The sequence below is a fragment of the Pezoporus wallicus genome, unplaced genomic scaffold (assembly GCF_028554395.1).
Source record: "Pezoporus wallicus isolate ANWC-B61680 ecotype Strahan unplaced genomic scaffold, APGP_CSIRO_Pwel_v1 contig_7363, whole genome shotgun sequence".
In the NCBI taxonomy this organism is placed as follows: Eukaryota; Metazoa; Chordata; class Aves; order Psittaciformes; family Psittacidae; genus Pezoporus; species Pezoporus wallicus.
Window position 1 is genome coordinate 203,112 of NW_026641434.1, and position 12,794 is coordinate 215,905.

Here is a 12,794-nt window from a genome sequence, read left to right on the forward strand (position 1 = left end):
GCTCCTTTCTTGATGTCCTTTTTCCCTGAAAGCCACTGGGGCATGGGTAAGTCCTTGCTCTGTAAGCAGAAGGGAGTGGGATGGTGGCCCTGGTTCCTCTCTGTCTTTATGGTGTCACCTCTGAAATGGGAAAATGCTTGCTCTCCCTGTCTTGGCAAGAGTGGGCTGGCACTGTGACACTTGAGTGTGGGTGCAGAACTACGTGATCTCTTTGGTCTTGTCAAAAATATCACACTGCAGAACTGTGTCCTGAGCCTTTCTCTCCAGGAAATGCCAAAACAATCTCAAGAGGAGGAAAAGCATCCCTCATTTTGCTATTGTGGCTTACGGGCTGTCTCCCCCTGAGGAAAACAAGAGCAGAGAGGGCAAATCTTGTTTCTCAGGGCTTGGGCTTGATAGAGGCAGCAGATTTTAACACAGGCTTGCTCTGTGTGGGCTGTGGCTCTTCACTGTGGTCCTGCAGTGGATCCCCTGTGCTTGGGGGCTGCATGGTGATTTCTGGGATTGTGTGCCAGCACAGGCTCAGCCTGTGAGCTGATGGAGGTTACAGTGGCGCTGCTCCCTCCTCTGCTTGCTTCTGTATAGCTTTGACTCCCACAGCATCACATGAACACAGTGTCTGCATCCCTGGCAGGCATCTCCAGGCTTTTGTTGGCTGTGATGAATGAACCCCTCCCTGAGCTGAATGTAGCCAACACCCTTTCCTGAGGGCTGTGCCAAAGCAAACTTGATTTAATTGATACTTTAGAGAGCTTTAGGACCTTTCAGCCACGTAGCACACAGCTGGCTATCCTTGGGTCCCTGGGCAGTACCAGCCACTCTGGGCTCTTCACTGAGTGGGGGCTGGTGGCTTGTGCCAGCGGGATGTTGGCAGCAAACCCAGCATGGTAAGTGCAGGCTGCTGTGCACCCATGAGGTTCCTGAGCCAGGAGGCTGGCAGCCTGCCCTGAGACCTCACTGGGGAGCCTGTCTGGGGAGGGTCCTCCCTCTGCATGGCTGTGTTCCCAGCAGCTCATCCACCTGACCGGTGACATGGCCTGTTGGGGCCTAATGGCATCTGCTGGCCCGAGAAATGTGCCTTCCCACTGTGCCTCGCTTAGGATGGGGCATCTGAATGCTTAAGGAAAGCATCCTCCATCCAGCAGCATATGGCCTTGTCCCCTCATGGTGGGGCAAGGGGTAACCATGTCACTGCTCCCACCCTCACACAGGGCTCTGGTGGCAGACTGATGGGCAGGGGTCCTTCCCAAGCCAGGAGGGGCCCCAGGGGCCAGCAGATCCCCAGCCCTGTGGCCAGCTGGCCTTGGTCATGCTGCAGGAGCTGGTGGCTTCTGAGTAGGCTGGCACTCATGTTGTCTTGTTGCTAACCTCCTGGCCTTGCCTTGCAGCTTCCACGGGGTCTGTGACCCAGGCGTCCTCTGTCAGCACTGACACTGCCGGCTCATCTTACTCCATCAGTGGGATCCTGGGAATCGCCTCCCCTGGCACTGAGAGCAACAAGCGCAAACGGGATGAAGGTAGTGGGAACTTTTTCCTGGGTGGGGGGTGTGCACTGATGCATGACCTGGAGGGATGGTACAGGGATGGGGTGGATGCTGTGTGCATGTGGCATGATGTAGCTTCAGACGTCTCCCATTGCTGTCTGCTGTGGTGGGGTTTGGTCCTGTTTCATCAGGCCTTTGCCAAGGCCCCAGCCAAGCTGGAGACCTTTGGTGTGACCTGGTGGTCTGAGGCAAGATTCCTTTGAAGAGTGGGGGTTGTCTGGGTGTTCCAGAAAGCACTGGCGGTGTGTCAAAAGTTTAACCAGAACCTCCTCCTGACTGAGTAACATTCCCCTCCTGCCACTGAAAAGAGAAAAAGTGGCCATCATGTTAATTATCTGGCCACCTGAAATACAAGGTGTCAGAGGGGCTTCCCCATCCACAGAGACACATAGAGTTAATGGCAGAGCTGTCTGCCATACTGTATCTCTGCGGGTCCCCCCAGCACTGAGAGGCTTTTTATTGGTCTGAGAGGTGGAAACAAGCATGGCCTGGTTGTGGCTGGATATTGCCAGTGCTCCTCAGACCTGTTGTAGGGTTTGTGGTCCTGTTTCATTCTGTGTCCTTGGCATTTTTGTAATGAAAACACTGCTATGAAGAGAAGGACGTGAGGAATAGAGTGGAATGGAAAAGATGAGAAATTCTGTGTTAGTGTCTTATAAAAGCACCTTTAGTCTAGAGCATCCTTTTTGTTTAGTAAGAGCTTACAGAGAGGGGTTGGAGCCAAGACTGTGGACATGTGGTGGTGGAGAGCTTCAGTGGGGATGCTGCAGCTGAGGCTGTGGAGAGCACTGAAAAGATGTGTGGCTGCCCACCCTACAGCAGTGCTGGTGGGCTGGGGATCCCTTTTGCTCTTGAAGGGGATGAAGCCCCCTCCTGCCTGCCAGGTCAGGCTCCTGCCCTGTGCTGTGGAGCACCCATGGTCCCTGGCTCTTGTGCTGCTGGTGTGGGTCCAGTGGGGCCCTACATCCCTGTACCCTCTGTACGGGGGAAGCCATAGTAACATTAACCAAAGCTGGAGAGAAACCCAGCTGAAATTGGATGAGCAGCCTGGCGCCTGAGCTGTGCAAACAGGGTTAGGTTGGAAATGCCTAGTCAGGTTGCAGAGCAGTACTTGGTTTACCGAAGCAGGAGAAAGCTGTGAGAAGTTTGTCAGGCCAATATAGCCATGCAGGGAATGGTTCGATGGTGGGAGTGCAAAACTCCTTGTGTGTAGGTACTTGCTGAATATGCCATTGTTAGTTAACTATGCCATCATACATCTGATGCTTTTTTCCAAGTCAAGGCCACAGGTGCATAGATGCATAAATGCACTAAAGCAGGTAAGGTAGAAATTCTGTGTTTTACCAGCCAGGTCAGGAGACAGGCCATCTGTAGTGAAGGCACTCTGCTCTGTTTTAGTCCTGTCCTGATGGCCCAGTTCTTGGGTGCCTTGGTCACAGAAGCCTTTGGTTTAATTGTAGAGAAAATAATTAAATGTTTCCTTGACAAGATCAGAAGCAGAGCTGAGAAATTCCACAGCTTTTGCCAGTCCAGGTTTAGAAGAGAGCACAAGATTTCTAAAAAAAACCCCATCGTTATGGCAGGATGAGTCATGGTTTTCCAGCTCCTAAGCTGGACAGTAATGCTGTCCTCAGAAGGCCATTTAAACTGCTTTTGTAATAGGCTCAGGGCTGCAGATTTGGAGAGGTATAAACAGGTACTTCAACATCTCTGTCTGTTTGAGGGGCTCCCTGGGAGTGTCTGTAACCTGTCTCTGTCCTGCACAGCACAAGGCTCCTCTGCATGGGTAGGTGTGAGGTGCCCTTGGAGGTGTCCCAAGGCTTCATGCTGCAGGTGACAGGGATGTGGGTCATATATGTTAGCCTCTAATGTGAAGAAGAGAAGCACATCATCTAATTATGGCCTGTATCATGATGCAGTTGCACAAGGGGGCAGAGTTAACTTTACCATTTTCCCACTTCAGAGAGCCAAGAGAGCTTCTACTTCTGCAGCAAGCCCCTTGCACCATGTCTTCGCCATGTTGTGCTGTTTCTCACTAGCTGTTGGAAGGTGTGTGCCTGCTGCTGTACCTCCCCACTTATGTCTCCTGGAGCCACAGGCTGTGCACCTCATACCTAGTGGTTCTGGCTCCCCTTGGCCATGGAGTGAAGTGGGGTGGACTTGCCTCTCTGGCTTCCAGCTGCATTGAGCACTCCACCTGATTCATTACTTGGTCTTGTTCCACTCACTCTTGACACTTTTTTAGCAGATGTCACCAGTCTTTAACCCAGTGGGGAGCTTCCTGGGTAGCAACAGGGGCAAACCAAATCGGACAGTCTTTATTGGTTTATATAGCTAAAGGTGTCATTTTTTTTCCCTGCTGCAATACGGCCTTGAAACAGATATGCCTTCGTGGGGGATCTGTTGCTTTCACTTGTGGTTAAAGGACATGCTACTGACACAAGAAACAGGCTATTCTGTAAGGAGACAGAGAGATACAGTCAATGCCAAAGCCTCAAGTAGCAGTGGTCGCTGGGCAGCAGGCTCACTGTTTGGCTTGCAGACCACCTTCTTTGAGCTTTGTAGCTGCACATTTGCCTGTCCCTGCAGCTCAGGACAAAGTGTAGAGGTGCAGGGGGGTGGCAGAGATGTGCAGAATGATCTTACTGAAGCTGCCTGCTAATGAAGTAGATGTGTTTTAGGGAAGTCAAAGGTGGGCAGTGAGACCCTGAGTCAGGGTGGGCTGAGTGCTCTGTCCTGTGCTTGCAGCTAGTGGCAGTGCAGGCATGGGTTTCACTGTCCTGCTGACAGCAGCCGGCTGGTGGTGGTCCCATAATGGACACTTGACAGGGTCTGCATTTTGGGAAGTGCTGACATCCCCTGCCTGGGTGTCAGAGCTGTCAGAAATGGGATTAAATAATCCTTGAGGAGTAGTAAGAGAAAGGAAAAAGACAGCTGTGTCTCCAGGCAGGTGTGCACACTAGAGATGGGATGGCGAAGGTCGCTGGACCGTGAGTGCTCTTGAAGAGGAGCTGAGGATCTTGAGTCAGGACAGGAAGGAAGGGCCAAAGCACAGCCAGGTAGAGAGCCCACCCTACCTTCTCCCTTTGCTCCTTTTGTCCAGCCCTGGTTTCCAGCCTGAGTGCTGCAGAGCTCTGCAGGTATGGGGGAGCCAGCAGAACGGCTTAAGCCAAACAGGGTGATGCTTCTGGCATGTTTGAGCTGTCCTGGCTGACAGGGATTGTGAAGCAGGCACACAGCCAGTGGCATGGGATGTGGCTCTTGCCTGAGATCTCAGGAGCTGGTGCTGTCCCTTCAAGAGTGGCATCCCTCCATCAAAGCAAGGCAAAGTCCAGGGCTCTTGCTTTCACAAAAGCCCTGCACTCTGTATGAGGTACTCCATGCCTGCTGCTCATTTCTAAGCATGTTCACTTCCTGTGTGTTCTCCTACCCAAGGTGAGGGAAGCACATGGGGTGATGCTGGCTGTTGTAGGGACAAGCTGCACCTTGTGCAGAGATGTCTGCTGGCTAGCCAGTGGCAAGCTTGAGCTGCTTGGTCTGAGCACGTCCTGCCTGTACACGAGTTTTCCCTCTGGCATGGGCAGCTGCTGCTGTGCTCTGCTTCAGCCAGACTCACTGTCAAGGCTGGTCTATGGGCTGGGGTGGGAGGCTTGGTTCTGTACCCACACAGAGATGCAACTGTCTCCCAGTGGATTTACGAACAAGGGTTGGAAGAATTATGTGAATCTCTGTTCTCATGGCTTTTCCTTGTTTTATGTCGTCATGGTTTAAGCCCAGCCAGTAACTCAGCACCACGCAGCCTTGGTCGCTTGCTTCTTTTTCCCCCTTCCCAGGCAGGATGTGCGGGAGAATTGGAAGAATGTAAACCCAATGGGTTGAGATGAGAACAGTTTAACTAAAGTACAACATACTACTAATGATGATAAGGGAAATAATAAGGGGAGAGAATATAAAACTAAAAAAGGGAAAGAAAAACACTAACCAGCAGTGATGCCCAATACAATTGCTCAAGACCCACTGACCGATACCCAGCCCAACCTGAGCAACTGGTCCCTTCTGGGGAACTCAGTTTATATACTGAGAATAATGTGCTGTGGTATGGAATATCCCTTTGGCTAGTTTAGGTCAGGTGACCTGTCTCTGCTGTCTCCTAGCTTCTTGTGCCCCTCCTCACTGGCAGAGCAGGAGACTGGAAAGTCCTTGATCAGGATAAGCGCTACTTAGCAACAACCAAAATATCGGTGTGTTATCAGCATTGTTTTCACACTAAAGCCAAAATGTACTGTACCAGCTACTAGGAAGAAAATTAACTCTATCCCAGCCAAAACCAGAACATACGCAAAATGCAAACCATTTTGTTACATAGGAAAGATGACTGTTAGACCAAATGCTGCATATTTTGTTGGGCAGTTGCATGTCTAGTTGTGAGTCTTCTACCTGATTCTGCAGCCTGGCACATTTACACGCTTCTAGCATCTTAACCCAGTCTATGACCCACAGCCTGACTGATGCAGAAGTATGCTTCTGACTTCTTGTCACTTCTGACACAAAAATGTGCAGAAATCTCTGATACTGCAGGCAATAATGGCAGTGCATGAACACAAGCATGTGAAACATTTGCATGCAGTAGTTGCTCCACAAGTCCAGCATGCCTGTTGTGTCAGTGACACTACTTCTGTGCTGTTGAAGTACTGTGTGTGGAGGCACATACTTGGGCTGGGCTGTCCTGCTATGGTTTGCACTATCCTGGCATGGTTTTGGTGTGTGCAAGCCAGTGTCCCCTCAGCCAGGACCTGTTAATGCAAGGGTCCACACAGGGTGGGCATTGCTCTGCCATACAGCTTGAGTGCAGCAGTGGTGACACAGAGGATTGGAGTTTCCTGTCATCATCACAGGCTGTGCTAGACCAGTCAGCCTGTTTTCTTCCTTCTAGTAGATGCAGGCGGTTAAAGCAAAAGGGTACATGCAGCAATGAGCATCTCACTGCAAACTTCAGGCCAGCCCTGGTCCCCCCCAGGAAATGCTGTTGGAATCAAATCGAGCAGGGCACTCTCAACAAAGCACTGTGCAGGATGCGAGTGTCTGCTACCCAGATTTAAATATCTATACCAAACAGCTGCATAGGCCGTATTTTACATTCACTGGTGTAAAGTCTTCTCAGCACTGAAGGCATTTGGGGAATTGAAACCAGCATAGCAGGAGACCTTCACTCATGTGAGTTGTTTTCTTTCTATTCTCACCAACCATAATCCTATGTTGCTGTCAGCATCTGGTGTGATGATACTGGTGCTCATGCTTTATCTCAACTGGACTCTTGGAAAAAAGTCTTGCCTTTAAACATAGACTTGGTATATTTAAAGATGTTTGGGTCACAGCCTTTTCTCCATTCGGATAAGCCTCCAAAAGAGTTAATTCCCATTCACTCATGGGAATGAGAAGGAACCGGGGGTGGGTCAGTCCAGTGTTTTATGAAACCACCTGATGCTCCAATCACTGCATTTTTACACAGGGATGCCCCAGGTCTGGGCATCCAAGCAGCACCTATTGGTGCAGCCATCTGAAACTGCTGGGCACGTTTCTGATGGTGCCACTACTGCAGTGGCTGTGGGAGACACCCACCTTTGAGAAGTGCTTTGCACTGCCAAAAACGTGAGCTTTCCAAGTCAGTGACACTTCTGGTGGGAGAGAGATGGAGGAAAGCAAAGCAAACATGACTAAGCATGAGTGAGGACTAATTATACAGGCATTGTTTCTGCATTTGGTGTCTTTCTTCCATACCAGGCTTTTCTGTCAGCTCATCATGTGCTAACAGACAATGCAGCTTCCATGTCATCTCCTCCAGGAGGCTGCTGGGACTGCTTGTAAAGTGTTTTTTCCACTTTGGTTTAGCTCCATTTTAAACGTTGAACACCAGAACCACAGCTCGTGCGCAGCTCTGCTGAGGGGGGTGAGATGTGGCATCCATGGCTCTGTCCTCATCTGAGGTCTGTCCCATGACCTGCAGCGTGTTTGTGCAGCACGTGTGAATTGTGCCCAGGGGCATCCTGCTGCTCTGTCTTCTTACGGCAAAGACAAACATCTGCCATTCTGCCCTCTTGGTCCTGCTGTCCTGTCCATACACTCCATATGTCTTGCCAGCAGAGAGCTCTCACCTCACCACTGAGCACTGTGCCAGGGGGATGTCCCAGCTGGGCTGAGGCCCTGAGTGGTGAGAGCTGCTGCATCAGCCTGCGGCTTACCTGAGCAGTCACAGGTTGAGCCCTGCTCACGACGGAGTTAGTTGTCAGTGTGTAAATCCCCCTTTCCAGCCATGGCTTTCCAAGTCTTCACAAGCACAAAGCAGATATCATTGTATGTACCCTGGCAATGGATGATCTTTGTTTTTCTGTCTTAGTGGGCTGGAATTTGGGATTTCTCTGTCCACCCATGGGCCCCTCTTCCCAGCAGTCAGTGCTGGCAGAGGACCTGGGTCCTGGCTTTGCAAGTGCTCTCAGGGAACTGCTCATTTTGGGACACCTCTGATGAGATAGTGCTCCACTGCAAAAGCCCTCTTCTCTCCTGGTAGCAATGGGGATCTCCTCTCACTTCAGACTTACTCCTTGGAGTTTCCCAAATGGGTTTAGGTACTTTTGCCCTGGGGGTTTAAGCATCACTATCACGAAGAACTTGTTGAATGTGGGGTAGCAGCATTGTCAGGGTCCACGGGGAGATGGTCAGTCACTGGTATGGGGGTGCAGGAGGTGGAGGAGCCTGCAGATATGCTCTGAGGCATCAGCAGAAGGAAAACATGAGTTACAGACAGTGGGAGATGGAGTTCAATGCAGAAATTAACCGCTGGTGACATCCTGGGTTGACAGAATTCCTCATAACTACTCTCACCCCAGCTACAGACCTGAGCCTGACAGTACATGGTAGGGATTGATATTGTCCTCTCCAGCTCTTCCCTGTGGTCTTTGGCACCATGTAAGTAATGTGCAAAGGGCTAAAGCCTTGGAGCATCTGAACTGTAAGAGGAATCGTAGAAACCAGAAAGACTCTGAGGGGAAAAGTAGGAGTTATGGAAAGAAAAAACCCACGTAATAATAGAAACTTGGAACTTTATGATGCCAAAGTGCTAAACTGTAAGTCTGGGCAATGTTCAGCGGGGAAGCGAGGCACAGTGGGATTGCAAAGCTAGTGGAGACGGGAATGGCTGTACCTGCTGACTGTTCCATGCTGCAGGAGTGATGCCTGCCTGGAGCATGGTGGGATGTGGATGCAGACCCCACTGCTGTGTCAGCGATGGACAGAAAAATGGCGGAAGAAAGAGCAGAAAAAACAAGGAACTCTGTAGTGCGGGTGGTCAGGTGAAACAGATGGAGTCAGTCAAGTCCATGCAGAGGTTAAAGAGAAAGAAACCCTCCCTGGAGTCCCAGGGAAGTGCTGGAGTTTACTTTAGTAATTTCTAGTCTCACTTCAGCAGTGCTTGCTCACTGGAGTTGTCATTACTCCTGGGGATAACTCCAGTGACTATAATGAGATGAAGCCTTTGAAGGGAATGAGGTTTCGCAGGGTCAGCAAGTACTGATTTGAATTTCTCCTGCTGATGTAGATGGTCCTTTGTGTTCAGGGAACCTTTCCTGATGCTGCATAGTGGGGTAAGCTGTTTGTCCTATCTATTTGTTAGCTCCTTGAAAGAAACGGTTTTCCCTCACCACACCAACACCAAAATCATCCTTTTATTAGAGTTCGATCTGAACTTCACCTTGCAGTGATGGCTTCATCTGTGCTGTATCCAGTACAACTTATGGGTTGGTGAAGGTTTATTTTTTTTTAATGTCATTGAAAGCTTTTTTCTGAGTCCTTGGATATGATTTCCCACAATACTGGGGCTTTTGTTTCACTCTTTGCACTTACCTTTTGTGTACCTTACACAGAGCATTCTGAATGTGCTGAAGTGTCCACAGCCTCTGACTATGCTGGCAGTTTGACAGCAGCACTGACAGTATTACCTGTAGATGATAGTGGTTTCACACAAGTAGTGACAATGTCACCCATGGATGGTGGTGGTTTGACTTGAGTAGTGATACTGTCACTCATGGATGGTGGTAGATGTCTGGAAGAGGAGTTTGAATTCTCCAGGGCATGTGAAATTAAAACCCTTGGGTTTTCCCAAGAACCATCCTCTGTCTGTGGGGTTATTGATGCTGAGCCAGTCACCCCAAATGTTAAGAAGTGGAGCTCAGCTGGAGCAGGTTTTCTCTTTGAAAGAAAAGAATAATATTTTGATATTCCTCATGAAATTCTTGGGAAAAAAGTATAAATATGGATCAGTTCAGATCTCAGCTGTGGCATTGTTAAAATGGTGTAGTCTGGGCTTCTGAGAAAGTTCTGCATGTCTAAATGAAACAAAGGGCATTTCAGCATTCAAACTGAGCTGTTCCTATGTTTGAGGATGATGAGTTCCCATGAGCACTGCAAAGGCAGGACAGCTCTATAGGACAGTGGAGCGTCCCATGCTGTTAGCTGTTTATGTGCTTCTGAGCTTCCCTGTAGCAGCCTGAGCTGCTGAACACCTAGGGCTGCCTCTATCCCTGTACTCTGGGGTACTGGTGCCAGCAGATGACCTCTTCAGAATCCCTGTGGACGTGAGGCATAGCCAGGCTGATGGCAGTGGCTGGCGGGCAGCCATCCTTGGGGGTGGACATCCCCATGCCCTTGTGCCTGAGGGGCTTAGAGGGATGGGCTGGCTCTGCCCCAGCTGCCAGTGATGCTCACCCATGGGTGGTTTTGCGTGTTCACAGCTCGATGCAGGAAAACTCCCTGCCAGCACAGCTGCCCTTTCCGAGTGAGTGGGTTACCAGCTGTCTTGTGCGCACGTCAAGCATGTTTGTCACTTTTCTCTTAATGCGGTCCCAGGGGGCCCTATTTTCTAGAGAGCTCTCCTCCAGCTCTGAGGTGAAGCCCTGCTGGTTTGCCACCGGCTTCCACAGAGCGGGGATTTTCCTGGAGCTATGTTAATGAAAAGCCCAGGCTTCCACCACTCCTTACAGCCCTGCTGTAGCTCCAGCTGTTCTCATCAGGAGCTGTCGAGTGCTAGATGCTTTTCAAGGAATAACCTCTTCATATATGTTTAGCTAAAATCCAGTTTAGGGGTAGATATCTTGTCAGATCATCCTGACAGTGCTGGTACTGGGGCTGGCCAGGATTCTTTTGTGGGAATGCATTTTCCAAAGAAAAAGCAGCTTAGTGGAAAAGTAGGACTTGTCAATTTTGATGGATGTTTGTTCTGAATGTTAATATAAAGTAAGATAGAAATGTCATGAGCAAGATGAATCTGTCTGATTTTACTGAGAAATTGGTAGATCCCAGAGAGGAGGAAATACTAAGGTGCAGTACAGCATGTGTATGTATCTGGTATTTATGCAGATAAGATATCTTATCTTATTTGCAGACTTTCACAATTAGCTTTCCATGTCATAAAGGTGATAGTGATTTTTGAGAGGACCGAAGAATAAAATCAAGAAGACTAAATATTGTTTGGGGTTTTATTGGTGCACCCAGTTATTTTTGTGACTTTCTTTCTAATGACATGCTTGAGAGAGGTGTTTCTGTGAGAGGAGGGTCATGCACCTGGTGTGGCACTGTTATTTCCCCCTCTATTTCCCTGTTTGTAGATCCATGTCAGTTGGGTCTGTCAGAAAATGTCCATGCTGTTAGAATAAATGCTTCAATTTCAAGCATGTAAGGGGAACTCTGGGAGGCGGTGGCATCTCAGCCTGTGCCGACCCTGAAGAGAGAGATTTGGCCAGTAGCAGACGGTGCTTGGAAAGACACAGGGGCTATTTCCTCATGAAAGATCCAGTGCCAAAGCATTAAATAAATGATTTGGCAACTCCGTAGTAACAGGAACTATCTAAGTATCAAGTATTTCTGTGTCAGGCTCTCTCTGTGCCCCTGGAAATGGTAATGGTTTTCCCATTGCCTCGTCCCATGTTCGATCTGCATGCTGTGGCAACTGCCCTTGCAGGGGCACAAGCTGGCCAGGGTCTTCATCCCACCTCCTGAGTTTGCTCTTCTTCCTGTGGGAACAGTAACTATCCGTGGGTAATGGCACGTTAGTTGTCTTCTGTGTTGTATAAAATGCAGGGCAGGTACCAGGATTATCATGGAGCACTGAAATTTGCTTCTGTTGCAGTTGGTGTGAGGTTTGATTTGAGCTCACTAGGATTTTGAGGTCAGAATTATTTTCTTGGCTTAAATGACAAATTCCTGAAATCCTAAATAATAGTGGAAAACCATTTTTTCCTGTTGGTGTTATGGGAAGAGCCAGAGTTGATATTTCAAACTGTAACTGTTCTTGTTGCCAACTGGGAAGTTACTCATAAGCAGAGAGCACAAAATCAGTGATACGCAGAAAATGGAGGTGTTCTAAGTCTGGAGTTCTTTTCCAGTTCAGATTTTGTCCGCCATGGCCTTTGTGTGTAATCTTTGCACCAAGGGTTATCTTTTGTCTAGAGATAGTTGTGCCATATGGACTGAATCCTGCCAATTTTGGCCTCTCCTAGACCTTGCAGAACAGTACCATTATTTAGAAAACTATCCCATAATGAGCAAACTTTGGAAGGAAACGCAAGACATCCTATGGGATTATTTGTGCCAGACTTGGTGACTGCATTTTGCACTTCTCATGATTTTAGCTAATTATCATAGAATTGTAGAACCTAGCCTTGAACACTGCCAGGGATGGGGCAGCCACAGCTTCTCTGGGCAACCTGTGCCAGGGCCTCACCACCCTCACAGGGAAGAACTTCTGCCTAACATTTAATCTGAATCTCCCCCTTTCAGTTTAAAACCATTCCCCCCTATTGCATGGTCATACCGAGTTTGCAGAAGTCTTGGGTTCGTACCTGTAGGCTGTGTTTATTATCTGGATATACCTAAGTCAAGAAGAGCACCTTTACAAATTTGTCATGGTGTAGTGACCAGGATATAGCAGAGCTTGGAAAGGGATGTAGGACTTACAAAGAACAGCACTTTACTCGCCCTGTGCCATGCTGGAGCACAAAGTCCTTCAGAAGGGCTTGTTATGCTGTGAACCTGTAGATGGCAATAAGGGAAGGTGCATTTTGCAGTGTATGTGCAGTGGCTCTGGTGTTTGGGCTTTGTGTGTGCCCTGCACCTCCCAGGGCACAGGCATGCCCAGTGGCTTTCTGGCATCCCAGATATCCAGCAGCACAGGCAGAGCACCAGCAGCTGTCACCAGCAATC

General features: G+C 49.1%; 1 protein-coding gene across 2 annotated transcripts in view; it reads left to right on the top strand.

The window, feature by feature from the left end:
* PAX5 (paired box 5) overlaps positions 1-12,794 on the top strand; it is a 131,500-nt gene that overhangs the window by 15,944 nt on the left and 102,762 nt on the right. For both annotated transcript variants that reach the window (XM_057423928.1, XM_057423929.1), the window contains exon 5: positions 1,389-1,517. In XM_057423928.1, the coding sequence (XP_057279911.1) occupies positions 1,389-1,517 (129 nt within the window). The remainder of the gene's footprint in view (positions 1-1,388; positions 1,518-12,794) is intronic.